We start from the raw sequence: 26,008 nt of genomic DNA, 5'->3' as shown, positions 1-26,008 counted from the left end.
AGACGTTCACAGACTGTGTCACACGCAGCCGGGGCAGGTGGCAGGGCCGCCCTGGCCTCATGCACACGCCCAGAATGGAATGGCAGATGCAGACGCTCACAACTGTGTCACACATGCAGCCGGGGCAGGTGCGGGGCCGCCCTGGCCACAGGCACACAGGTACACACAGGCAGCCCTCATCTGAAGAGTAGACTCGGGGACCTCACCTGCTTGTCCTCGTACTGTGGCCTCCTGGCCTGGCCAGCGTGGGGTCCCGGCCTTGAGGGCCACCCTGGGGCAGGAGACCGGCAGGGCTGCTTCCAGGGCTTGCCCGGCCTGGCAGATGCCTGATCGCAGCAGGGCCCCAGCCTGTGCCCCACTCAGTGACTACCCTGAGCTGGGCGAAGCCTGCCCCGGGCCTCCTCCAGCAGGCTGTCCGCCGGGCTGGGCCTGGCTCCCTGCGCACAGACCGCAGGCGTGCGGGCTCCACGGGGCTCATTGCTTCCCCGAGGGGCCGACTCAGTGAGGGCCTCCTCCCTCACGCTCAGGGAAGCCTCAGTGGATGTGAGGGAAGATTCCAGCAAAACAGAGGAATGGGTGCCTCCTGGAACTGGCTGCAGAGGCAGCTGGCTGAGCAGGCCTGGGGTTGTCCCAGTGCCTGCCCCCTGGGTGGCCAGTGGGAGGCTCCCCCCAATGCCTCCTCCTACCAACACATAAACATTTGTGCGCTCTGCCCCACATGGGCCCTGAGGGCCTCACCTCTACCCAGGACAGCCCTCTGCCCTGAGCAGGCCCCTCTCTGTCCCCACACAACTGAGGCCCAGCGTCCCCCTTGGAGGCTGAGTCCCACCCTGGGATGCCCTGAATCTTGTGGTGTCCCCGTAGGGCCTCTGCTCACTGTCGTCCTGGACCCACGTGCCTGAGTCTGCACGCCACTGCCCGCGGGGCCTGAGCTCGGGCATGACCCTCCACTCGGGTTCTGTGCACGGTGTGAGGTTCATGTGGGCACAGACGTGGGCTTGTGTCCTGGTCTGCCAGTTCCGCGCTGGGTGACGTTGGGCAAGCCACTTCCTCTCTCCTGGCCTCAGTTGCCTTGTCTGAAAACGGGGGCAACCAGAGTTCTTTCCATCTCCAGCTGCCCAGGAGGACCCGGCACAGGGCCTGGCGCATCAGAAGCACCATAGTTACTGCTGTGACTTCTCACTCGCCGCCCTGCAGTCCTGCCCGGGACCCCGGGGAGCTGGGGCTGGGACCCTGGCTCCTTCTGGCAGCACACTGGAGGAAGGACAGGCGCATGTGGTTCCCCAGTGCCCCAACCCCAACCCCCAGCATCCCTGGAACTGCTGGGAGCAAGCCAGGCTGCCTGGAGCGGGCAGGACGGATGGTGTCCTGACCAGCGTCTTTCGGGGACACTTGCCCTCTGTGCCCTGCTTCCCCCAGCTCCCCTGTTAATCCCCCAGCGAGATGTGCATGAAACTCAACCTGCGCCCGCCGATAGCATCGCTGGGTACCAGCCTCCTTCCTGGCCCCGCAGCGTGGCCCCAGCCCCGAGAAGGCCGCTCAGGCCGCGCCTGCTGGGAGGGGAGTGTTTATTCCAAGAGGGCAGCTGGGAGCTGGGAGCTCGAGCTCTGCATCCACTGGGGGATTAGCTCCCCAAGGTTGTGGGTATAAAGCCGCCCGCGCACCCCGCTGTCCCCGCCAAGGTGGCAAGGAGCGAGGAGTGCCGAGCCGGCTACCCTGACAGCCGGGGCGGGGTGGGGCGGGGGCACCATGTTCTATGACTGCCTCTTCTCGGTTGCCTGTCAGCGTGAGTACCCCCTGCCCAGCGGCAAGGCCCCCTGCTGCTCCCGCCCTGCAAGGACAGGGAGGCTGGACAGTGGAGGGGGACGGGGTGCTTGGTCACAGGCCAGCAAGACCTTCTGGGGCCACTCCCCTGGTCAGCTTGTTTCTAGGAAGCCAGGAGCCATCTCCAGGAAGGTCCCTCCAGGGCTGCTGGGACCCCGGGTGGGGGTCACTCACTCCCTATCCACAAGCCTTGTCTGTTGGGAAAAGGGGTCCATCCCTCTAGGCCTCCACCACATCATGGTCTCAGTCACCTCTTCTGGTCTGACTTTGGGGTGAGGAGGGTAAGGGTGGGGTGGGGCTACTTCTGGATGTTAAGAATTATGGATCGCGGTGGCGCCCACCCCACCCCAGCTGGCAGAAGGTAGTCAGGGCTTCTGGAGAGGCCTGGCCTCGTCAGGGCTCAACCTGGGGCTGCATCACCCCATCCTGCTGGGCTCAGGCTCAGAGTGGGGGCAGGGGCAGCAGGCAGAGCTGACCGGTGACTCTCCTCACAGAAGGCACGATGCGGGCCAGCGAGACAGTGTCAGAGGCCAGCCCCGGCTCCACGGCCAGCCAGACCGGGGTCCCCACGCAGGTGGTTCAGCAGGTGCAGGGCACCCAGCAGGTAGGATGTGCCCTCCCCCAGGGGCAGGTGGAGAGGGCATGTGAGGGGGGCAGTGGGGACTGTGGCCACGGGTACCTCGCCTCCCCTCCCCCAGCCAGGACCATCTGCTCACCTGTTGTCATCAAGATGTTCACTGCTGCCCCTCCCCGCCCCCGTGGAGGCCGGTGGCACTCAGGTCCTTACTCCTTGTCCCTGCAGCGACTGCTGGTCCAGACGAGCGTGTCGGGCAAGCCGGGCCATGTGTCACCCCTCCAGCTCACGAACATCCCTGTGCCCCAGCAGGTAAGGCTGTGGCATCCGGCCCTGGCCCCGGCTGCCTCCCTCAGGGTGCAGACCCACCCTGCTTTGGCTGACCAGCCTCAAGGACACAGGCCCTGTCCAGGGCCCCCCATATTCTAGCTCTGAGCAGCTGCCTCCACTGACTGAAACCGTGTTGGTCGGGGCTCACTGGGGAAGGAGGAGCCACATGAGTCATCTTAGCAGAGAGAACTGTGGCTTGGCAGGGAGGAAGGCGGCTGGTGGGTCCAGCCCGTGTCCCAAAGCCGGTTAGGAGCCAAGCACCCCTAACCAGATGCACGGTGGTCTGTCCCCAGAAGGCTGCAGACGGGGCCGGGCTTCGCACACACCGGGACAGAGTCCCGCCAGGTGCCAAGGGCGAGAGCACGTCCTGCGTGGCCTGTGGAGCCGGCCCTGGCACAGACCTGGCCCGGCCGCTTTCAGCTCCAGGCCCTCGGCAAGCGCTCCCAGCGTCCTGGGCCTCGCTTTCCCCCCTGTGAAGTAGGGGTTTCGACAGCGCTGTGTGGGGCTGTCGGGGCGCTCCTGGGAGCTAACAGCCATGCAGCACAAGGCGTCCCGGCACAGCTTGGGTGCTCGTTGTCCCGGCCATGGCGAGTGAGCTGCCGTCCTGCTCCCTCCTGCTGCAGGCTCTCCCCACGCAACGTCTGGTGGTGCAGGGCACAGCCCCGGGCGGCAAGGGCGGCCAGGTCGGCCAGGTCTCCCTGACGGTGCATGGCACCCAGCAGGTGCACTCGCCCCCTGAGGTAGGTGGGGGCCCCGCTGGCTGCCCTCCCCACTCCTCTCCCCAAGTATCCGTGGGGCTCCTGCCCCCCGAGCCCACTTGCCCCTCCAAAGTCCTCATTGACCCCAGGGGGTGGCTCTGAGCTGAGTCCAGCTCCAGGAGGAGGAGACGCCCCTCCACCCCCAGTCAAGATGGGCCTTCCAGCTCCAGCTTCGGGTGCTGTACCCCAGGAAGCAAAGCAGGTCCCTCTTCCCTCCACAGTGCAGACAAAGCTCCTCCCCGACCACAGGGTGCATTCTGCGGACCCCCGAACGCCAACGAGGGTGTCAGAGGCAGGCCAGCTGTGTGGGGCTGGGAGTGTGGGTGTCCGCCTCAGGACTTTGAGGTCAGACCTCCAGCTCAGCCACTTAGTCCTGGGGCCTCTGGGCAGGCCCTCAGAGCCTCCTGAGCCCAGAGCTTTCCATGTGTGACACAGCTAATGACAGCAGCCACCCATCAGCTTGCTGTGGCGCAGCTGGCCCAGAGCTAACAGCGGCTCGGTAGCTAGCCCACCTGGGTCAGTGCCTGGCGCCACCTCTCACAGCTGTGTGGCCCTGCACACATCCCTTCCCGTCTGTGCCTCAGCAACTCATCTGGAAAGTGGGGATCTCGTCACCTACTCTTTCTCACCATGGGGCTGTGGCCCGTCTGATTCTAGAGGCAGCAAGTCGCCCCTGAGCCAAGCTGGAGTCCCAGCCATGCTTCCTGGGGAGGACGGGTCCCCCCACCAGCACCTGTGGGCTGAACCCCAAACCTTGCTGGGGGTGACCGGGGCTGCAGCAGGAACTAGGCATTTGGGTGCACAGGACACAGCCGCTACTGGCTTAGGTAGTCAGGACCAGCCCCGCTGGCTGTGCCCTTCCCGACAGCTGTGGGGACAGCCCTCTTGAGAAGGGTTCCGTCAGGGCCTGGGGCTCTGACAGTGCTCCTGTCTCCTTCCCTCGCAGCGGTCGCCGGCGCAGGCCAACAGCTCCTCCAGCAAGACGGCCGGGGCCCCCACAGGCACAGTGCCGCAGCAGCTGCAGGTCCACGGCGTCCAGCAGAGTGTCCCTGTCACCCAAGAGGTGCCAGGCCAAGGCGGGCAGGGACTGGGGTGGGGGTCCTGGCCAGGCGGCCTCCGCGGCGTCCTGCGTCCTGGAGGGAGCTGCAGTGGGAGGGCCTGTGAGAGCCCGCAGAGGGGTCCACTGTGAGAGCCGGGCCTTCCACAAGGCCTCTGCTTCTCCCAAGACTCAAATCCTCATCTAAATGATGGCTTCTGCCCTGCGGGCCGGGGCAGGGGGTTGGGGCTGCTGTGAGGAAGGAATGCGGGCCTAGCACTGAACGGGCTCTGGAAGCAGCTTCGAGAAACAACCTCGGCCTCTTTGGGCCCATCAGCCTGGAGGAACCCAGAGGCCAAGCCCTGGCTCACCCTGAGGGGCTCAGGGAGAGGCCCCAGCCTCCAAATCCATGCCCAACCTGGGGGAGGCCTCACTGAGCTGCCAGCTGTGGCGGCTGGAGCAGGTCAAGAGGCGAGGGCTGTCTGCCATCTGGTCATTAGCACTCGAGCTGAGGGTGCCCAGGCCCTCGAAGGACCAGGTGAAAGCCACAGGTCCTCTCCCCCGAGGAAAGTGGTGACCCCACCCTGAAGCTTCATAGCTCTTCTCTTGCCTGGCACCACAGCCCCTCTGCATCTCCACACCTGGGTTCCAGCCCCGGCCCCACTACTCAGCAGCAACCCCCAGCCTCTGCCCCACACTCTGTGCCGGGAGGTGGCAGCGTCCCCGCCACAGCGTGGAAGAGCAGACAGCTGGGGGTGCGGGAGAGCCCCCAGAAGGAGTTGGTGGAGAGCGGGGACTCGCTCAGCCGGTCCCAGGTCCCAAGTTCAGCTCTCAGCTCTGCCACCTCCCGCCAGCCGCACCTTGCTGAGCCTGGGCTCCACACCGATAACCTGGTGCCCAGTCAAGGGGGCAATGAACCTGGAAGGCACGTGGTGCAGAGCCAGCAGAGAGCTGCAGGACAGCTGCCTTTTTTTTACCACGCTGCTGTGAGGCTTACAGGAGTCCTTGTGTTGGTGGGGGAGTGCTGAGTGACAGGCGGGCCCCCAGCATCGCCGTGGTTACCGCAGTCTGACTTGCCTCTCCCTCCCCAGAGGTCCGTGGTCCAGGCCACTCCACAGGTGCCCAAAGCTGGCCCCGTGCAGCAGATGACGGTGCAGGGGCTCCAGCCAGTCCACGTGGCTCAAGAGGTGCGTGCCTCCCCCACCTACCTCTGGGCGTACTGGGGCTGGGCGCGGGCTGGGCTGGGGAGGGGTGCAGGCCCCTCAGGCCGCAGGGAGGGATAGACCTGATCCTGTGCCCTCAGGGGCCCCGCCCCGGGTTCCGCCTCCGGCCCCGGGCTGCAGACGGGGTCCTGGAGCCTTCCCCTTCCCGCCCCGGGCAGGTCAGGGCCCAGGTTGGCTGAGAGGGATCGGAGGCTCTGCTCCCTGAGACCCAGCGCGGGGCGGGGGCTTCCGGTCGGGTCGCAGCGTGAGCCCCGCAGCCCGGTGGGGGCGGCGGCCTGACGCCCGGGTGACCCCTCAGTGTCTCTGTTTGTCCTCCAGAGCTCAGACAGTCAGTTTCCCGCTAGGAAGGCAGAGCAGCGAGAGCCCCGGCCCACGCCGCCGCCGGAGCCGCCGCCCCGGCCACCCCCGCCCGGGCCCGGGCCAAGCGCGCTGGCCCCGGAGCCGCCGCCCCCGCCCGCCCGCGGCCAGGCCCCGCAGCTAGGCAGCCCCGAGCCGCCGCCGCCCCCTTACGAGCCGGGCGCCGCGCAGTGGGTGGAGCTGGTGGGCGTGCTGCCCCCGCACCTGCTCCTGCCGCAGCAGAAAGTGGTCCTCGAGCCACTGCCCGGGCTCGCGGCCCGAGCCAGCCCCGACCAGAGGGTCAGGATCCAGAGAGTTCCCCAGGTGCTAGTGTTCAGCACGGCCGCCACGGCCCTCAAAGTAGGTGGCGGACGCAGGGGCGGGGGGCGACGGGCGGGCGGGGGCGGGATCCGCCGGCCCCGGCCCGTGCAGGCCTTGGGCTGCCCGCCAGGCCCCGCAGGCCCCGTAGACCCCACCCCTGCCACGCCAGTCTGGGGACCCGCGTCTGATCCCTCTAAATTGGGTTCCAGGCCCCAGGCTCCGCCCCCTATAGATTGGGATTGGGGATGGGGTGGGGAACTCAGGCCCCGCCCCTGAAACCTGGTCAGTAGGTCCCGGTTCAGTCCCACCAACGGGCGCCCCACCCACGGCCCCGCCCCCAACATCCTGCCCGGTTCCAGGCCCCGCCCCTGCAGACCCGGTGGGTCAGTGATGCAGGCTCCACCCTTGAGGCCCTGTCTGCTCCCAGCTCCAGCTTAGCGACAGCCTCGTCCCAGAATTTGGCTGTGCTCCTGGTGTCCAACTGTCAGGCCCACAGTAGGACCCTATCTTGGGGTCCCCTGGGCCCGCCTCCCCTCAGGCCCCACGCTTGCTGTCCCCAGCCCAAGCGGAGAGTCCTGGCTTCTCCTCCTGACACAGCTCTGCCTGATTCCCAGCCCTGGCCGAGGCTGCAGCCCCTGCGCCTCTGAGCCCCAGCCCCGTCCAGGGTGTGTGCAGAAGTGCAGCCATGCAGCCGGGGAGCGGGGGTCCGGGCGAGCTGGGGCAGCCACCAGCCCTTCAGAGGCGAAGGCGGAGGAGCCGGCCCACCCCGACCCTCTGCGTGTCCTTCGTCCTGTGCCAGGTGCAGCAGCTCCAGCAGGTGCCCGTTCCACACGTGTACTCCAGCCAGGTGCAGTATGTGGAGGGCGGCGATGCCAGCTACACGGCCAACGCCATGTGAGTGCGGGGCTGGGGGCAGGGGGGGCGGGAGGAGGACCCCCGGGACGCCAGCCTTCAAGGCCTCAGGTGAGGGGCAGGCGGTGGGTGCTCCTCGGGCACCTGCAGCCACCAGGCAGGGCGGAAGCAGAGGGGGCCCTGGCAGGCTGGGGGAGACATCCCAGCACAGCTTAGGACTTCAGAGTTAAATGGCCTGGGACTTTTGCAAAAATGATAATAATTTTTACAAGATAAAAACATCTAGGTATATAGAAACTTAGTGAAAAAAATCCCCTTCACTCCTGTCCCTCAGCTCGCCCTAGAGGGGACCCTGTGACCCATTTCTTTGTTTCCTCCCCGAGGTCCTCTTTGACGAGGAACTACTCCTTTCTTTGTTCAGAAACAGAGGCAGCATCTCCTGTCCCGACTCTTTCCTCAGCTGTGTATCTCGCAGCGCTTCCCGTCGTTGTGCGTGTAGGTCCCGGTCATCCTCTGTAGCCGCTGCGCGATGCTCCGCCATGTAGGCGTGTTGTGAGTGGCGCAGCCAGTCCCCACCTCCCCGAGTGTAGGTGACTTCCGCTCCTGGTCCTGCACATGTGCAGTGTTAGTGCAGCCCGGTCGGGCAGACGCCCCGCCCTGGGCCCCTGCCCTGGCTCCCCGCCCTGGCTCTGGCTCCGGGCCGGGATCCCCCATACCGCGTGCATTCATCCATTCTTCCATGTTCGCAGTGATAATCCCAGGACTAGTTGTTGCCATTTGAGTTTTTAGGAGTTTCATTTGGTTTTCTTTGCATTTGTCTGATTTTTTTCTTGCATCCTCCCACCTGTCCTGTGGGCATGGTGCTGAGAGTAATTATCCAGCAGAGCAACTCGGTCCCGGGGTCACGAGGCTGTGGCTGACCCTGAGGGCCCCTGGGTCATGGTCCATGGCATCCAGCCCCTCACAGTTCTGCCGATTTCTTTCCAGTGCTGCCAGTCTCTTAGCCATGCGGTCGTTTAGTGCTGGCGGGACCACAGAGGGCATTCCAAAGAGGAGGCCTGTCCCTGAGGCCCCCAGGGATGTTAAAAGCAGTGCTACGAGCCCAGGCCTCAGGGTTCCCGGCTGACTCCCTCTGCCTCCCCTGGGAGTGACTGTCCTTTCATGATTCGTGTGTGAGCCATCAGATTTTTCTGCTCTGTGATGTTCTTGGGAGCACTGTGTCTTCTGTTTCTCCCACACAGTGGATAACTACTGGGTTCCCAGCCTTTCACCGGCCTAGCTCCCCGCCCTGACCGAAGCCGCAGCCGCTGGGCCTCCGTCCTGGCCCTGTCCAGGCTGCCCAGAGACGCACACCTTCCTTTATTCAGTCCTTCAGCGACCGCTCCTGGAGGAATGACTTTTTGGAAGCACATATTGTGTGCAGGACACTGGGCTGGGCCGGCTGTGGTCCCTGCCCAGGGAGTGGAGGGGCACTTGCCAGGGCCAGCTCAGGTCACACCCTGTCAGCGTCACTTGTGTGGTAGACATGGATGGGGTGCTATGGCCTGGAGCTGCACCCCCTTGAGTGACCTCATGACTGCGCCTCCTGCTACTCTCCCCTCCCCAGCCCAGCCCCTCCCCTGCCACCCCAGTGTCCTTCCTTCAGGAGACTGTGCCCAACAGCACCTTCAGAGCCAGGCCGCCTGACCCACCTCCCTCTCTTACTGGAGTTAAAAGTTTAACATTAGGTTTTTAAATCACTAACACATTGAGAGGGCTCAAAAATCAAATCACTGTGTGGGATCATGGCTGGTGAGGTGCCTGCCCCCTCCCCCCCTTCCTCCCCACAGATACCATGTGCACGGCTCCATCTTCCTGAGGCCCCGTATGCACCCTTTCCCACCTCTTCTGTTCACATGATAGAGTGTTCTGGAGCTTGTTCTTTGGCAGGACTATGAGGCCTTCTTCCTCCTCCTCCTCCTCTTCCTCCTCCTCCTCTCTGGATCCTGTCACCCTTGATATCTAACAGCCCCCTCAAGGTGGACCCCCATCGTTTTTACCCTCTTGCTACAATTTGCAGCCTTGAGCCTGCATCACCTGACGCAGGTCCTGGGTAGCTGGCAGAGACCTCTCCAGGGCCGGCGAGGCTGGTGTGCAAGGGAATGGCAGTTGCACTCTGACATCCCTCAGGGCGGCCCCCCAGGGTGGCCCCCTGCCTCCAGCAGCGCTGCCTGCCTCCTCTGCCTCCTGGGTGCCCCACCTCTGCAGTGCCCTCTATTGACCTTTGGTCTTGGCTTCTAGGCTCTCTCCTCAACTAGAACTCCCCCTAGCTGGGCCTTTTCTGTCTCCTCCGTGTGGGGTCCAGGGTGCCCAGAACAGGGCCCAGCACACGGTAGGCACTCAATAATCGTTTTTCGCTTGAGTGAGGTGTGTGGCCTGTGGCAAGTCCCCTGGTCCTCGTCCCGGTCAGATCAGGCGGAGGTGGGGGCTCCCTCCTGTGTCCAAGGACCGTGCCGAGGACCCCAGTGGCGGGGTGGGAGCCCCCCCGGGAGCGTCCGGTCGCCCTGGCTGACTCGCGCCCTGACGGCCGCCTGCCTCCTTGCAGCCGCCCCGGCACCTACCCGTACCCCGAGACGCCGCTCTACACACCCGCGCCGGGCTCCAGCTACTATGAGGCCGCCGGCACGCCTGCCCAGGTCAGCGCGCCTGCCACCTCGCAGGCGGTGGCCAGCAGCGGCTCCGTGCCCATGTACGTGTCCGGCAGCCCGGTCGTCGCCAGCGCCACCAGCAGCGGGGCCGGCGCCAGCAACGGCGGCGGCGGAGGCAGCGGCGGCGGGACAGGTGGCGGCGGTGGCGGGGGTGGCGGTAGCAGCGGTGGCGCAGCGGGCACCTACGTGATCCAGGGCGGCTACATGCTGGGTGGGGCCAGCCAGTCCTACTCTCACACCACCCGTGCCTCGCCAGCCACTGTAAGTGCCCACCGGGGGAGGTGGGGGTGGGGAGGTGGCAGTAGCGGGGTGGGGGCGGGGCCGTGGTCACTAGGGCAGACCCTGGGCACCCTGGTGCCAGAGTGCTCAGGTAAGGATGGATGGCCAGGGCGGAATCCTCGCTGTGCGACCTCAGGCGAGTTACTTGGCCTTTCTGGCCCTCAGTGAACAGGCAGGAAGCTCTTAGAGCGGTGCCCCAAGAACCCCGCTTGGGAGGAGCTGCCCCGAGCCAGCGGGGTGGCCTCCTGCTGCCTGGAGGCCTGGGTCGGGTGGCTCAGGCAGCCCTGGCTCCCAGCCCTGACCGGGCCCCTGGCTACCTCTGTGACCATGGGTAGGTCAGAGCCTGGTGGTCCCGAGGTGGTCCCTGTCCTCTTGGAGCTCCAGGTCTGGGGCGATGGCTTCCACAGGTTGCTGCCTCACGCCCTCTGGCATGGCTGCCCACTCTGGACCCCGTGACCCAGCCACAGCTTCCCCAGGAGGCGGCACTCCTGGCTGGCAGGACACAGCCTCCCTTCTGGGCGGGTTTTTAATGCTGGTCGAGGACCAGCTGGGTTTTAATGCTGGTCGGGACCCATGCAACTGATTTCATGACCCCAGTGGGTTCTCACCCCCGTTTGCAGACCTGCTTCGCTAGAACAGTGTGTCCAGAGAAGGCTCTTAGGGACGGAAATGCTTTCTGTGCTGCCCGGCACCTGGGCCTCTGGCCACGGGTGGCTGCTGAGCACTTGGAACGTGGCTGGGGTCTCTGAGGACTTGAGTTGAATTGCTTTTTTTCTTAACTGTTTTGATATAAGTGTAGATTCCCGGGAAGCTGCAGAAATAGTGCAGAGGGGTCCCCGTGGCCCTTCGCGCAGGTTACCCCCATTACACCTCACGTACCTGGGGCGCTGTACGCAACCACTGGGGACCCTGGGGGTGGCTCCTTCTGGGTCTTTGCGTCACGTGTGTGGATCAGGAAAACTCCCCACAGTCAAGATGCAGAACCTCCCACCACCCTGAAGACCTCCCACCTGCTGGCCCCTTGTAGTGACCTCACAACCCTAATCTCTCCCCATGTCGGGATGCTGTCATCTCGAGAATGTTCTATGAATGGACTCATATTCTGTGGGACCTTCTGACAGTGCGTTTTTCCACTCAGTACAAAATGACTTAAATTTGTATTTAAAGAGCCGTGTGTGGCTGGTGGCGACTGGTGTTGGACAGTGTGGTTCTAGAGAGTTCCTTGGGATTTAGTTCCCATGGGTGATGGTGATACAAGGCATGGTTGTCAGGATCGTGATCAGAAATAGGCACAGAGTGCACTTAGCAACGAGCACTCGAGAATCGGGTGGCTCAGCACCCTCCTGTCGCCCGGCAGGTCCAGTGGCTCCTGGACAACTACGAGACGGCGGAGGGCGTGAGCCTGCCGCGGAGCACGCTCTACTGCCACTACCTGCTGCACTGCCAGGAGCAGAAGCTGGAGCCAGTCAACGCCGCCTCCTTCGGCAAGCTCATCCGCTCCGTCTTCATGGGCCTGCGTACCCGCCGCCTCGGCACCAGGTGGGCCCTCCACAGCCCGCCCAAGTTAGGAGGGCCTCAGCTCCCCATCACACCCTCGCTCACTCTGCTCCAGCCCTGCTGGCCCCAGGGCCCTTGCACTGGCTCTGCCTTGCACCTCAAGTGCCTTTCCCCGTCTTCTTGCTCAGACCTGTGGGCCCCTCGCTAGAGTGCAGCCTGCTCCCCTCCCCGCCGCTCCCCACACCCCACTCCTGCCCACTTCTCCTTGGCTTGCAGCACCACCAGCCTGTCTTTTCTCTTATGTGCGTCTCGCTCCTGATCTGTCTTCCAGTGCTGAGAGGCGTCCACCTTGAGAGTGGGGGCTGCACACAGTTGGTGCTCAGTCAGGGTCTGTGAGTCGGCAAATTCCCAGGAAGGAACAGGACCCCTCCCACGAACCCACCTTCCTTCCTGTCCTCTGCAACCCCATACCCCCCGGGCTGAGCCTGCTCGCCTCTTGGTGCCACATCCCAGCCTAGGCATCACCTCATTCATGCAGGCATGCATAACCTGGGCCAAAGGAGTGGCTCTCCCTGTGCCTCAGTTTCCTCGCCTGGCCTGTCCATCTGGGATGTTAGGAGCACTCTTCCTGGGGTGGGGAGGAGGAGTACCTGGGTTCGCCTGGGCCAAGTACTCAGAGCCGCGCCCGGCGCTTTGAGGGCAGCAGTGCACGTGTATCTGCTGGGCACCAGCCCCGGGCTGGGATTGGGGCACAAGCAGTGAACCAGATGCCGGTCCTGTCTTCGCAGAGCTCGGGCAGCGGGGGCCTCTCCTGGCACCCGCAGCCCCTATGCTTGCCCAGTGCAGCATCCCCGGTTCTGTGGAACGTGAATCAGCCCCCGGGCTCTGTCTGCTCCCTAAGCAGAGCGCACGTGGTGTAGGGCGGGGTGGAAAGCCCCTGGCGGCCCCACCCGGCCCTCACCCTCCGCCTCCCTGCAGGGGCAACTCCAAGTACCACTATTACGGCCTGCGCATCAAGGCCAGCTCACCCCTGCTGCGGCTCATGGAGGACCAGCAGCACATGGCCATGCGCGGCCAGCCCTTCTCCCAGAAGCAGAGGTGGGAGCGCAGTGCTGGACCCCGTGCTGGCAGGTGGGGAGGGCCATGCTGCCCAGCCCCCACCCATATGCCCTGCCTACCCTTCTTCTCCAGGCTCAAGCCCATCCAGAAGATGGAGGGCATGACCAATGGCGTGGCTGTGGGGCCGCAGCCGGCCAGCGGGCTGTCGGACATCAGCGCCCAGGTCCAGCAGTACCAGCAGTTCCTGGGTGAGGGCTCCCCAGCCCACAGGGGCGTGGGGCAGGGTCTGTGGGCCCAGAGAGTGGGAGATGGTTCGCCTGCCCTCCCTGAGCCTTGCCAGCCCCCTCTGCACTGGGGGTTGCTGCTTGGCGGGAGAGTGGCGACAGTGCGATGGGATCCCAGGGAGAGGCTCGAGGGGGCAGCGGGGTGGGGGGGTGGCGGAGGGCCTCATGGCGTCCCCTCCTGCCCCAGATGCCTCGAGGAGCCTCCCCGACTTCTCAGAACTCGACCTCCAGGGCAAGGTGCTGCCTGAGGGCGTGGGGCCCGGGGACATCAAGGCCTTCCAGGCCCTGTACCGGGAGCACTGTGAGGTAGAGTGGGCAAGCCGGTGGGGGCAGCCGGGGCGGGGCCGGGGGGCCTCGCGGCCGGCCCTGAGCCCACCTCCCCACAGGCCATCGTGGACGTCATGGTGAACCTGCAGTTCCCTCTGGTGGAGACGCTCTGGAAAACCTTCTGGCGGTACAACCTCAGCCAGCCCAGCGAGGCACCGCCGCTGGCCGTGTGAGTCCCTCGGGATGGGGGGGGGGGGGGTGGGCACTGTCGGAGTCAGCACCTGGGGCTGGGGGGCTGGAGCAGGGCCCCTGCCTGACCCCTGCATCTGATCCCGGCTCCAGACGTGCACGGGTGTGGGGCTGACCCTCAGTGTGTGGGCTGGGAGCCCTGCAAGCCACCACCTCCCGGCAATGGGCGGGCCGGGGCCCCGGGGTGCAGGGGACTGGTCTGCCTCTGACCCTGGGGCACTAGGGCCTGGGGGAGGCAGGGACCACCCGCCTGCCCTGCAGGGTGGTGCTGTGCCCTTCTAACCCTGGGGCCGGGCCGTGGAGTGTCCTTGTGACCCCGGGGTGGGGTGGGTGCCCACAGGCACGACGAGGCCGAGAAGCGGCTGCCCAAGGCCAGCCTGGTGCTCCTCTCCAAGTTCGAGCCCGTGCTGCAGTGGACCAAGCACTGTGACAACGTGCTGTACCAGGGCCTGGTGGAGATCCTCATCCCCGACGTGCTGCGGCCCATCCCCAGTGAGCGCACGCCCCCCTCGCCCCCCGCCCCCCCCAGGCCTCCCGGGCCTGATCAGCCCCCGCTGCCGCCCACAGGTGCCTTGACCCAAGCCATCCGGAACTTTGCCAAAAGCCTGGAGAGCTGGCTCACCCACGCCATGGTGAATATCCCCGAGGAGATGCTGCGGGTGAAGGTGAGGCTGGGGGCTGGGGCCTCGGGCCCCTCTGCCAGAGGCTGTAAGATTTGTCCCTATGCCTGTCCCCTCAGACTGAGCTCTGGGTGTTGTCTTTACAAACTAGCCTCCTCAGGTCCCCACTTCTGCAACAGAACCCCTTGGTGGTATTTTTGTATGCAGCACAGCGTCTTAAAACCATCAAAGCCATGTGCAGACTTCAGGTAGTTCTCCTCAGATAGCCTTAAGACAAAGTGCGCTGGGTGTTCAGAGATAGACAGACTCTTAAAAAGAAAACAAGAGCAGCGTCTGTAAGGAAGGGACACGTGGCGTCTTCATTAATGCTGCAGATTCACTAACTGCGTAGATGGGAGGAGTTGGATGTGCGTGCTCTTGGGCAAAAAGAAAGAAAAGAAAAAAGAAAAGAAGGGGGTGTTTTTAGTCCTTAAAGTGTTGGGAGGGCAGCTCAGCAGAACTGAAAAATCGCCCCTGGCCGGGCAGGACACAGGGCACGGGGCAGAGCCCAGGAAGCTGGATCCAGGGCGACGCCCTTCAGAATGGGCAAGACTCACATATTCATTTATGCAGCATGCATCTATTGAGCACCTGCTGCATGCACAGCATGGCTCAGTGACCGAGATGGACAGAACCCCAGCCCTCCCAGAGCTGACAGTCAAAGGAATAATCAAACCAAATGAAACAAACGCTCCTGGGAGCCGTGCTGGCCTTTTCTGGGTAGTGCCCTCCGAGATTTCTATTGTGTCCTCTCATTAAAAATAATAATGAAGGGCAGACACAAAACGTTGATTTTTGGACCCACACTTTGGGTGGATGGACTCCAAGTGTGAAGCTCCCGACCGCTTGATCTCCCGACAAAGGCAACGAGGTCCCCTCCCCTCCGCTTTCGGGAGAAGCTGTGCAGAGGGATCGCCCAGGGCGGGCAGGGGACGGCGTGGGCGGGTTCTTGGAAGCCACAAGCCCCCCCGCCCCGCAGGTGGCAGCGGCCGGCGCCTTCGCACAGACGCTGCGGCGCTACACGTCGCTCAACCACCTGGCGCAGGCGGCGCGCGCCGTGCTGCAGAACACGGCGCAGATCAACCAGATGCTGAGCGACCTCAACCGCGTGGACTTCGCCAACGTGCAGGTGAGCGCGGGGCAGGCGGGCGGCGGTTTGCGGGGCGGCCCGGGGCGGTGGCTGAGCCCGGGTGCCCGCCCGTTGTGCCCCAGGAGCAGGCCTCGTGGGTGTGCCGCTGCGAGGACCGCATGGTGCAGCGGCTGGAGCAGGACTTCAAGGTGACGCTGCAGCAGCAGAACTCCCTGGAGCAGTGGGCGACCTGGCTGGACGGCGTCGTGAGCCAGGTGCTCAAGCCCTACCAGGGCAGCGCCGGCTTCCCCAAGGCCGCCAAGCTCTTCCTCCTCAAGTGGTCCTTCTATAGGTGCGCACCGGCTGGGCGGGGCCGGGCGGGCGGGGCGGGGCGGGGCCGGAGGAGGGCCCTCCTCCCGGGGCGGGACCCAGAGGAGGCCCCTCCTCTCTGAGGACAGGCCGAGATGGCACTAGAGAAGGCCCGGCCTCCTCGGCGAAGGCAGAGTGCTTCCGCTCTCACCGATGGGCGCCCTGGAGGAGCTGGCGCGGTCCGGGCGGGGAGCTGGGCTTGCTCGAGCCTGCGATCCTGGCAGCAAGGACGGGGGCGAGGGGCGGGGCCGAGCCTGACGGCCGCCTCTTCGCCGCCGCCTCCAGCTCCATGGTGATCCGGGACCTGACCCTGCGCAGCGCCGCCAGCTTCGGCTCCTTCCACCTCATCCGGCTGCTGTATGACGAGTACATGTACTACCTGATCGAGCACCGCGTGGCCCAGGCCAAGGGCGAGACCCCCATCGCCGTCATGGGCGAGGTGCGCGCAGCTAGGCGCTGAGGGCACGGGCGGGGCGCCCCTCGGCGGGACTCTCACCCCTTCCCTTTTCTCCTTGCAGTTCGCCAACCTGGCCACCTCGCTGAACCCCCTGGACCCGGACAAAGGTAGGCGCGGCGTGTCCCCTGCCCAGGGCCCGAGTCAGGGGGGCGGTGGCCGGGGGGGAGCTGGGGTGGAGGCGGTGCCGGCGAGGCCCTGGGGGCGCCGCCGCCCCGCGCTGAGCCGGGCCTGGTCCGTGTGCCCCAGACGAGGAGGAGGAAGAGGAGGAGGAGAGCGAGGACGAGTTGCCGCAGGACATCTCGCTGGCGGCTGGCGGCGAGTCGCCCGCGCTGGGCCCCGAGGCCCTGGAGCCGCCGGCCAAGCTGGCGCGCACGGACGCGCGCGGGCTCTTCGTGCAGGCGCTGCCTTCCAGCTAAGCCCGCGGCCTCCCCGCCCCGCCCGCCTCCCTGCCCGCCCCGCCGCCCCTCCACGCCAGGGTCCTTCGCAACTTCTGTGGCTTCGCTGTCACCGATCCAGCCTCGGCCAGGGCGGGGAGGGGACCTCCGAGACAGGGAAGGCTCCGAGATGGGGCCGGCACACTCACAGGGCCGGGCGGAGCCGCAGCTGCAAACTCTGACACAAAAGACGTGCCTTAAGGAACCCGCCGCCGTGCCCAGGTGCCCCTTGGGGCAGCCAGGTCGGCTCCTCGGCCCCAAGCCCGCAGCATCTCCCTTCCCCAGCCGCCTTCCCGCCACCCCCGGGGGCAGGCAGGCAGGCCCCCTCCCCCGCGGAACTGTTAACTTATTCAGCTCGCTGGCTTTGCACAGCCTGCCCTGGGCCCAGCCCTGAGCCCCAGGTGGGCGCCGGCGGGCATCACCTGGTGACCGCCCCCCCCCCCCCACTGTCAGCAGCAGCCCCCGGGACCCCTCCTTCGACAACCCCACCGCTTCTCCCTCCTCCGTTTAAGTGCAATTAAAGCCGTGGGTGTCGCATCTTCTCGGAGCTGGGCCCTCCCTCGCCCTGCAGCCCTGGACGGGGCACCGCCGGCCTGGCTGCGGGGAGGGCAGCGGGGCCGCCGCCTCCAGCTTCCAAAGAGCGGCGGGCGGGCGGGTGCCGGAGCCCAGGGGCCTGCTGCGGGCGGCGGGTGGCGGGCTGCGCCTGCCCGCGGGGCTGGGGGCTCCGCGCGCTCAGACCCAAGACCCCCGCTTCCCGGGCCCTCCCCGCTGCTGGTTTGTGATGGAACCTCCTCGCTCCTCCCCTTCGCGGAGACCCCGCTTCTCCTCCGTGCTGTGCGCCCCTGCCCCCCATGACTATTGTGCGATTTGTGAGCGCCGCCCAGCGGAGTCGGTAACTTGTTGGGTTTCTTTCCAACCATCATGGCCTTATCTGTTCCGGTTTTCTCAGTGTTTTCAACCTGTGAGATGTTTATGGCAAAAAAGAAAAAAAAAAATCTGACCTATTGTATAAAAATCACTATTTTGCGTGCTCCGCGTGCTACAGCTTTTGGGGTGGCCCATCCACCCCCCTCCCTGCCCTCGGGGTTCCCCTCTCCCGGCGGTGAAAGTGTCCACACGTGTGGTAGTCTAGTGTGCCGAGCTGTTTTCTACCTTTTTGTAGTCTTTCTTAAAACACAATAAATTCTGCTGTGATATTTGGCTACTGCTGACTGGCTGGGCCTTGGGGGGGCCTCGGGGGGGGGGCTCCAGCTGGGCCCCAAGTGGCAGTCAAGGGAACTCAGCGAGGTTCAGAAATAAAACATTTATTACATGAAGACGAACGACAGGGGAGCGGGGACGGCTGCCACGTTTGCCACCTCGAGTGGGGCAGGCTGGGGACAGGCAGGGAGCCAGGTCCACTCGGCCTCCCCAGGGGACGATGCCCACGCCTGGAGCAGAGGAGGGGGCAAACGAGAGAGGGCAGGGCCGTGCCCAGCGCAGGGTGAAGGCGGGCGGGCGCTTGGGGGGCTGGGGGGGCAGGGGCTCCCTCCCTCTACCCCTTCCCAACTTAAATAGGCATAAATAAGAAGCGTCCAGACTCTCAGGCCACCAGGGGCCGCCCCGCCAGCCCCCTGCCCGCAGCTGAACACTAGCGCCAGCCGTCGGCAGGCCAGCCAACCGGGCAGGGCGGCCAGCTCCGGGCCGCGGAGGTAGTTGGAGTCAGTGTGCGGGCGGCCGGCCCTCACAGCACGATCCACGTGTAGCGCTCACTGTCCGCCAGAACCTTCAGGGAGCACCCTGCAGGGAAGCGTGGGACAGCCATGCGTCTCTGGCCGGGCTGCAGCAGGGGCCCGCCTCTTTCCCTGATGTGACTTGGATGCGGGCTCCGGAAGGCAGCAGCCCAGCTGAGTTCGGCTCTGCCTCCCACCTGCAGCCACCCCATTGCGCCTGCCGAATGAACCGACGGCTGGGGGCCCAGGCGCCAACCTGCCAGCCCTGTCAGGCCTGGCCTGGGCTGCCCCCTCAGCCAGCGTCCGCAGCGTCACCCGCCCGGCCAGCGTGCTCGTCCTCCCGGCCACACTTGGGAACCAGCCCCAGCTCTGGGCTGGCCTGGCAGGACGGGGCGCCCAGCTGTGGCTGCAGCCGGGTCGCGGGGCCCACCTTTGTGCAACGCCTCGTTGGTCATCCGGTTGACGTAGCGGCCGCTGCTCTCGGGCACCAGCCACTTCATGACCATGTCCACACAGCTCTTGCGGTAGGAGCTCCAGACACTGCCGCTGCGGGTGAGGGGGTGAGTGGCTCTCCTCGACCTGGCCCCGGCCCCGGGCCCCACCCCGGCCCCGCCTCACCTGGTCTGCCCTTTGACCTCTGTGAGGTCACCCACACTGACTGTCACAAAGATGCCGGTGTTGAGGTCCCAGGCCACCTTGAGGCTGGTGTGATAGGTCTTTGGTCTGCAGGGGAAGAGGTGGTGAGCAGAAGAGAAAGGAGGTGGCACCACAGGGTCCCTGGGCCAGGACCGAGGCGACCCTCAGGGCTTTTGTCTTTGGAGCAGTAAGGAAGGGACCAATGCAAGTTGTGGAGACAGGGGAGTCTTCTCATATCCCCCCTCCCCTGTGGGCCCCTGCTGGACGAGGGTGAGGGCGGGGTCCCTGCCCACGCACCGTAGCTGGCCCTCCTCGGTCGGGGACGGGAACGCCAGGAGCAGCAGGCCGATGTTGATGAGGACCTGGTTGGTTTCTGGGCAGACCTGGGGGCAGGGTGACAGCTATTGAGGGTGACCCCCAGATGGGGACACCCTGAGCCCACCCTGGGCCACACCACGGCCCACCTCCAGGATGACGATGTCATAGTCGCTAAAGGAACAGAACTGGTGGCCCCAGGTGGCGTCGTGGCGGATGACCTCATTGATGACATACTCAAAGTCCAGCGTGAGCTGCTCCACTGTCAGGTATTGACCCTGTGGCAACGGACAGAGGAGCAGGGGGATGACGGTGGCAGCCACCACCCCAGCAGGCTCTCTGGGGCCGCCCCTTGGCCTGCCGGTCGCTAGCACTAACCTGGACGGCGGCCCGTTTCCGCATGGGACGCAGGTTGCGGCCACGGAGATCAGTCACCACAAAGGGCAGGGAGATCTTGTCATCCTCAAACTCTGAGGGGACAGGATGTGGGGCTAGGACGGCGGTGCGAAGCCTGGAGGCCCCTTCCAGACCAGCCTCCCATGCCCGGGACCCTGCCTGGGCATGGGCTCCCTGCTCACCATCCTCTGGCTCCGTCCCCTCGCTGGACCCCAGCACGTAGTACAACTTAGTGTAGTTAACGTAGCCGGGCTCGGGGGCCGGTGCCTCTGCTGCCGGGGGGCTGTCCCGGGGCACTGCCTCGCGACCAGGGGCTGGGGGCTCAGAGGGCAGGCGGAGGCGGGTGCCCGAGGGCCCCGGGCAGGGGGGCGGCCGGCTTTCCTCTGGGGTCCCGCCCTTGGCCTCTTTGGCCCTGCGGAAGATGTCGGCCACAAACTCCTTGGCCTTGGCGATGGCGGGCGAGGGCTCAGGGGCCCCAGAGGGCTGGGCGGGGGCCGCCTCAGGGCAGAGGCTGGGGCAGGCGGGGGGCGCCTCTGGGCTCCGGGGCCCAGGGGGGCTGGGAGGGGCTGGGGGGCAGGTGGAGTGGTCATACAGGATCTGGCAGAAGCTGCTATCACCTGGAAGGCAAAAAGCGATGGGGGGGTTCAGGTCCAGGCTGCTCTCCCCACCTCCCTCACTGCCCGAGGGGGTTCTTAGAAATTGACCTGGAGGAGACCCTTCTAGAAGACTACTTACGCTGAGAAATCAGTCTGAAACATCCAGAAGGGAAAAGAACCTTTTACACACGCGCGCACACACATTCCTTCAAATCCTACTCTCGAGCATCCTTTGTGTGCCACACACACTGTGACACAGATACATCCCTGCCCTCGGGGAGCCACAGCTGGCGGTGACAGCAGATAAGAGCCACGGCAGTTAAGTCTGAGACTACCACGCGGCCGGCTAGCCACCCCAACGCCAGCGGGACCCGCACGGGCACAACCTGGAGTCTCCGTTGCTGCCTGACCAGGGGCCAGAGCCCCTTCGGGGAACGTGGGGTCAGAGGGAAACCTGTCTAAGGTCACACTGTGAGAGAAGGCGAGTCTGCCAACGCACTCCTGTCCACCGGAGTCGTGGCACCGTGGGGCAACGCCCCACTCTGTGGAACGCCCTCCTCCCATGGTGACGGGCGCGGGACATGCTGACGGGGCCCCTCCCCTGGGTGGGAGCCCAGGCTGAATCCTGTCTCACGTGGTCTTTCCCAATAGGATCACCGCCGAGAGGGTGGAGGCATCAGCCCATCCAGGCCTGGCGTGCTGTGCTGGGGGCGCCCGCTCGGCGAGGGGCAGGTGGCCAGCACAGGGGCGGGAGGGGGAAGTTCCCTCGGGCCCTGCTGGTTTACTGGCTACCTCACACACATTTAATCCTCTCTTCGTGCTCACTGCCTTCTCTCCCCCTGGGACAACCATTTTAAGGTCATCAGTGAGTTTTTTTTTATTTGACGGGGTTCTTGCAAACCTGAAACATCTTTATACCTAAGTGGGATCAGTATCTGGTTACATGTCTCCCGTGTTTCTCCCACACCCCTGCGTCTTTAAGGCGGGCTCTTGCACATGCAGGCGGGGGCTGTCCTACCTCCCCGCGCCCCAGGGATGGACACCAGGCGGTCCCCAGCTCCTGCCACCAGCCTTGGGCATGGCAGGCACAGGGCCGGGACACCCCACTGCCTGTAGCCCCAGGAGGGTGGAGGGCACCGCCTCACCACCAGCCAGCGCAGGATCCTAACACCCGCCGCTCTGTTGAGGGGCCTGCCTCGTGATTCTCACGGGCATTTCTCCAAAGGTGCCAGTCGGGCTCTGTCCGCTCGCCACTCTCGGAATGTTTAATTAGCCTTTCCCCTTTTGTAGAGAAAGGACCACGGCGGTGTCCAGCATGGTAGCCGCTGGCCACACGTGGCTATTTAAGCTTAACACAACCAAAACTACATTAAAGAAAAACTCAGTTTCTCGCCTGCACGGGCCACTTTCAAGTGGCTACTGGCAGCAGTTGTAGTGGACACCGCAGACACGGAACACCCCAGCCCTGAGGAGGTTCTAGCGGACAGTGCTGGGATGGGGCATGGCCACGTGTGGATCCCACATTCCCACTTCCTGGCTGTGTGACCTTAGATGAAGGATGCCACCTCTCTGTGCCTCGGTCTCATCTGTAATGTGGGGCAGTGATGGCCAAGTGTGTGCGCGCTGGGCCTGTCAGCAGCCCCGGGCCTACCTGCCGAGTGGACGGAGACGGCGCAGGCCACCAGGGAGTAGCTAGTGTTGAGCAGCACCACCTGGTCCTTCTTGAGCTGGAAGGCGGGCTGGAAGGTGGGGAAGGGGTAGACCACCTGGTACTTGGTGTGCAGCATGAAGCCGTGGCGCAGGCACTGTGCGCTCGCGTCACCTGCGGCGACACAGCCACTCGGCTCACTCTCGGCCCAGGGCAGAGAGGCCGCAGCCCGCGCCCTGCCCCAGCCCCTCACCTGGATGGGCTCGGCTGGCTTCCCGGCAGGCAGCGCAGCGGCCTGGTGGCGGCACCGCCACGGTGCTGATGTAGATGTCGCGGTGGTTCTCATCGCTCATCATCATCATGTTCATGAGCATCCCGTTGGCCGAGCGGGTGCTGGGGGCCGGCACACCCTCAGCTGCCTCGCCCGGGTCCCCGGCCTCCGGCCCCCACCCCCCTCGGCCTCCCTCAACCCCAGGTCTCACTTGAAACCGAAGACAATGACTTTGGAGGCATCGCTGGGCCATTCGCACACGGTCAGGTACAGGTCGCTGTAGATCTCCTCGTCCTGGAAGAGCCGCACCTGCCGGACCTGCATGGCGCAGTCAGCGTCAGAGCGGGCCCGAGGCTGCACTGCGCTGGGCTGGGATCGGGGACAGGCCAAGCCGGCAGGGCTGTCCCCTCTGGTGGTGCCTCAGGCCAGGGAGCCCCAAGCAGCCCCCGCAGCCCCCTGCCTTCCTGGGAACAGCCTGCAGAGGCTCCCAAGTGTTTCTCACCACAAGCGGGGGAGACAGGGAGGCTGGGCCCGGGACAGGACGCAGCCAGGGGACTCGCCAGACGCGCGCCTTCCCAGCCCCATCCCCCGAAGCCATTCAGCTCTGAGTTCACGTGCAAACTGGCCAGCAGTGCCCGCCGCCCGGGGCCGGGGCCGCGAGGAGTCACGGTCAGGGCTAACAGGGTGGCTGCCTGCTCGGGCCTAACAAAGCGCACAGGTCCCGCCCGGCCTGCGCCCACCAGGCTCTCCCGGCCGTAGATGCTGACTGGAAGCACATGCAAGTGCCGCTATTTACCCACTTCCAACTATAAAAACGGCAATTTCATGTGGTTCGACCCAACACGTGGAGTCTTGACGACGCCCCCACGAGTGCACTATCTCCACTTTATGGACAAGGGACTTGAGGCGCAGAGGGGCGCTGTGAGGGGCCCGCAGAGGGAGGGGCAGCCGGCGCCAGGCCGCCCTACCAGCTTGAGCTTGCTGTGCACGTTGAACTCCCACCAGTACAGGTGGTACATGTAGAAGGAGAAGTCGTCGTCCCCGCTGCTGCTGGTGTAGGACAGGACGTAGCGGCCGCACTTGGAGAAGCCCAGGAAGATGTGTCTGCGGGGGGCACGGAGGGCAGAGTGGCCAGGTCAGGGCCAGCCCACTGCCCCAGCCCGCCCCCTGCCCGGCCCCAGCCTCACCCTGCGTAGAGGAAGTCCTCGTCCACGATGTTCTTGAGGGAGACGCAGACCCTGGGCGGCAGCTTCCGGAAGAGGCGAGGGGAGAGCTGCCCACTGATCTGGGGAAGAGGTGGCCAGGGCTCCTGAGGCACCATCCAGCAGATGCCACCTGCAGCCCCTGGTCCCGTCTCCCAAGGAGGAGCAGCACCCGTGGGGTCCAGGACCGCCACGCAGGCCCGCTTACTGCCAGCCATAACGGTCCAGGGCAGTCTGAGCTCTGGAAGGTGGGAACGGTCGAGCCTCCCTCTGCACCAGGGACCCGAGCCACCCTCCCAGCTCCACTTCTTCAGCCTCAGGGGTGCTCTTGGCCAAGCCCCCAGGCTCTGAGGACCAGCACTGCCATCACCTCCCATAGGAAGTGTCTTCAGTCACCCCTGGCCACACTGGGCCACCTGGTTGCCTCCCTGAAAGCTGGCTCAGGGCGCACTCAACCCCTAAGGAGGTGAGGATGTGGACTTAACCAACTGCAATCACCTGTCCCCGACCCACTAGCCTCCACAGGGGGTGCTCAGGCCCCCAGCACAGCCCTGGCCTCAGCTGGGGAGCAGTCCAGGCAGACAGAAGGGGAGCCCGCCCAGAGACCTTCCGGTTCCCCCCGATTCCCCTTCTCTGTTATCTGCCGCCTTCCCCCAACTCCCTCACCCCAAACTTCACCAAGGAAGGACGTTGGGGGGACAGGCAGGCCAAGCTGGGCACGGAGGAATGAGAGCCCCTGGGTCCTGCCCCACAGTGTGATGGGGGAGAAACAGCCCAGCCCTCGAGGAGATCCCAGTCTGATGGATGAGCCCCGTCAGCGGGGCCCAGACAACAGGGACACACAATCCATGTCCAGGGAGCTTCCAAGCTAAAGGCAGAGCCACAGCCCAACCCAGGGAGCACCCGGGCTGAGGGTGGACTGTCCCTGCCCAGAGAGCTCCAGTCAAAAGGAGACCCAGCCCCGCCCTCACGACGTTCCCAGTGAATGGGGAAGGTTTACTCCCTAGCACAGAGACACGCCCTGTCCCACTGCTGCTGGCCTGACAGCAGATGCACGTGCCCTCCCAGAGCTCCCAGAGTGATGGGGGAAGAGACTCTGGCACTCTGGGAGCTTACAGTCTAATGGGGGAGGCAGAGCCCCGCTCAGGAGCTCGCAGTCTGAAAGGGAAGACCAGGCCTTCTCCAGGGGGCTTCCTCCCATTCAGTGGGGGAGGCAGATGCAGGTACAGGAACTCCCAGCTCCCCTGTGCTCAGAGCTGGGACAGAGAGGAACACCAGGCAGAGGGAGCCCAAAGCAGGCAGCAGGAGCTCTGCCAAGGGCGCGGGAAGGCCCCATAACAGAGGGGCATGGGAGCAGGGCGCTGAAAAATGGGTGTGACCCTGGATCGCCTCCTCCTTCCTTATTCCTCCAGCGGCCTCTAACGACCCTTCCACCCGAGCCCCCGGGGCCCCGCCCCCCGCCCCTCCATCCGAGCCCCCTCCCCGGGACCTCGACCCCCGCCCCCCGCCCCTCCATCCGAGCCCCCTCCCCGGGACCCCGCCCGCAGCCCCTCCAACCGAGCCCCCTCCCCGGGACCCCGCCCCCTCCCCGGGGCCCCGCCCGCAGCCCCTCCATCCGAGACCCTCCCCGGGGCCCCGCCCACGGCCCCTCCATCCGAGTCCCCTACCCGGGGCCCCGCCCGCAGCCCCTGCATCCGAGCCCCCTCCCTGAGGCCACGCCCCCGGCCCCTCCATCCGCGCCACCTTCCCGGGGCCCCGCCCCCGGCCCCTCTATAGAGCCCCCTCCCCGGGGCCCCGCCCCCAACCCCTCACCCCGCGACCGCCCTCCCTCCCTTTGCCTCCCTCGTCCCTCCTACCCACCCTCCGGCGCGCTCCTCCCCGACTCCAGGCCTCACCTTGACCCGCTCCAGCTGCTTGAGGACGTGCTCCCGCCGCCGCCCTGCTGCCCGCTTCCCCCCGGCGCCCCCTGGGCCGCCGCCGCCGCTCCCGGCCCCGCTGTTCCGCTCCGATTTCGAGCTGGGCGCCATTTTCACCCCCTCCCTCCACTTCCGGAGCAACCGGCCTCCTCGCCCCACCTCCGCCGCCTCCTCATTGGCCCTTTCTCGGGGCTGCGGCCCGCCGGTTGGGTGAAAGCCTGCACTCGGGCCTCTTCCCGCCGCGCCTGTCCATCACAGGCAGCGCGGCCCTTGATTGGTGGGCCGGCACAGCCGCGCGGGCCGTCGCCGTGATCCCGCCTTTGAGCGAGGACGCACCCGTCAGAGGCCCCGTCAGCCCCGCTCGCCGACACGACTTTGATCTGATAGGCGGAGGCCCCCAGTCCGTCACGCCCCCCTGCGGCTGGTGGGTTTCCATGGAGACCGCGGGCGGTCCAGGCCCGTGGGCGGTGCGATGGGAGCCTGTGGTCCACAGCGTCCGGATTCCCGGAGCCCAGGGGTGTCCGCGCCCAGTCCGGGTGCACGGAGGCCTGGCGAGCATCCCAGGGCCACCAGGCCGGGCCGACGAAAGGGATTTGCGAAAAAAAAAACCACAAAACGCCTGAGATTCGATTTAAACATCTTTCAGATGGGCTGGAGGTGGGCGCCTAGAGGGATCAAGAGGATGATGGCAGCATCAGTCACTTACCTATAGAGCGCTTTACACGTGCGGGACATGGTTCTGAGTTTACAAC

General features: G+C 65.5%; 2 protein-coding genes across 6 annotated transcripts in view; one reads left to right on the top strand and one right to left on the bottom strand.

Annotated features, from left to right (window-relative positions):
• RFX1 (regulatory factor X1) overlaps positions 1 to 17,760 on the top strand; it is a 29,840-nt gene extending 12,080 nt beyond the window's left edge. For 3 of the 5 annotated variants that reach the window (XM_070492207.1, XM_070492209.1, XM_070492210.1), the window contains exons 3-22: positions 2,319 to 2,428; positions 2,627 to 2,710; positions 3,352 to 3,468; positions 4,433 to 4,549; positions 5,614 to 5,709; positions 6,064 to 6,441; positions 7,202 to 7,296; positions 9,839 to 10,202; positions 11,578 to 11,759; positions 12,696 to 12,815; positions 12,909 to 13,024; positions 13,248 to 13,366; positions 13,447 to 13,556; positions 13,917 to 14,068; positions 14,144 to 14,241; positions 15,215 to 15,364; positions 15,448 to 15,656; positions 15,959 to 16,112; positions 16,192 to 16,237; positions 16,377 to 17,760. In XM_070492207.1, coding sequence (XP_070348308.1) covers positions 2,319 to 2,428; positions 2,627 to 2,710; positions 3,352 to 3,468; positions 4,433 to 4,549; positions 5,614 to 5,709; positions 6,064 to 6,441; positions 7,202 to 7,296; positions 9,839 to 10,202; positions 11,578 to 11,759; positions 12,696 to 12,815; positions 12,909 to 13,024; positions 13,248 to 13,366; positions 13,447 to 13,556; positions 13,917 to 14,068; positions 14,144 to 14,241; positions 15,215 to 15,364; positions 15,448 to 15,656; positions 15,959 to 16,112; positions 16,192 to 16,237; positions 16,377 to 16,546 — 2,987 coding nt within the window. In that variant the 3' untranslated portion in view covers positions 16,547 to 17,760. The remainder of the gene's footprint in view (positions 1 to 2,318; positions 2,429 to 2,626; positions 2,711 to 3,351; positions 3,469 to 4,432; positions 4,550 to 5,613; positions 5,710 to 6,063; positions 6,442 to 7,201; positions 7,297 to 9,838; positions 10,203 to 11,577; positions 11,760 to 12,695; positions 12,816 to 12,908; positions 13,025 to 13,247; positions 13,367 to 13,446; positions 13,557 to 13,916; positions 14,069 to 14,143; positions 14,242 to 15,214; positions 15,365 to 15,447; positions 15,657 to 15,958; positions 16,113 to 16,191; positions 16,238 to 16,376) is intronic. The other 2 variants (XM_070492206.1, XM_044751775.2) reach the window with 2 other exon arrangements.
• Positions 17,761 to 17,848: 88 nt separating this feature from the next.
• DCAF15 (DDB1 and CUL4 associated factor 15) lies at positions 17,849 to 25,396 on the bottom strand. The gene is made up of 13 exons (XM_044751778.2): positions 25,236 to 25,396; positions 23,326 to 23,423; positions 23,107 to 23,242; positions 22,350 to 22,456; positions 22,121 to 22,260; positions 21,871 to 22,041; positions 19,806 to 20,240; positions 19,606 to 19,697; positions 19,377 to 19,505; positions 19,210 to 19,295; positions 18,895 to 18,999; positions 18,707 to 18,822; positions 17,849 to 18,343 (listed from the first exon to the last, which is right to left on the bottom strand). Exons 1-13 carry the CDS (start codon positions 25,365 to 25,367, stop codon positions 18,288 to 18,290), a joined length of 1,803 nt encoding a protein of 600 aa, XP_044607713.1. The 5' UTR covers positions 25,368 to 25,396; the 3' UTR covers positions 17,849 to 18,287.
• Between the last annotated feature and the right edge of the window lie 612 nt (positions 25,397 to 26,008).

This window comes from Equus asinus, chromosome 20, assembly GCF_041296235.1.
Source record: "Equus asinus isolate D_3611 breed Donkey chromosome 20, EquAss-T2T_v2, whole genome shotgun sequence".
In the NCBI taxonomy this organism is placed as follows: domain Eukaryota; kingdom Metazoa; phylum Chordata; class Mammalia; order Perissodactyla; family Equidae; genus Equus; species Equus asinus.
This window is presented reverse-complemented; position numbering and strand designations above follow the sequence as displayed.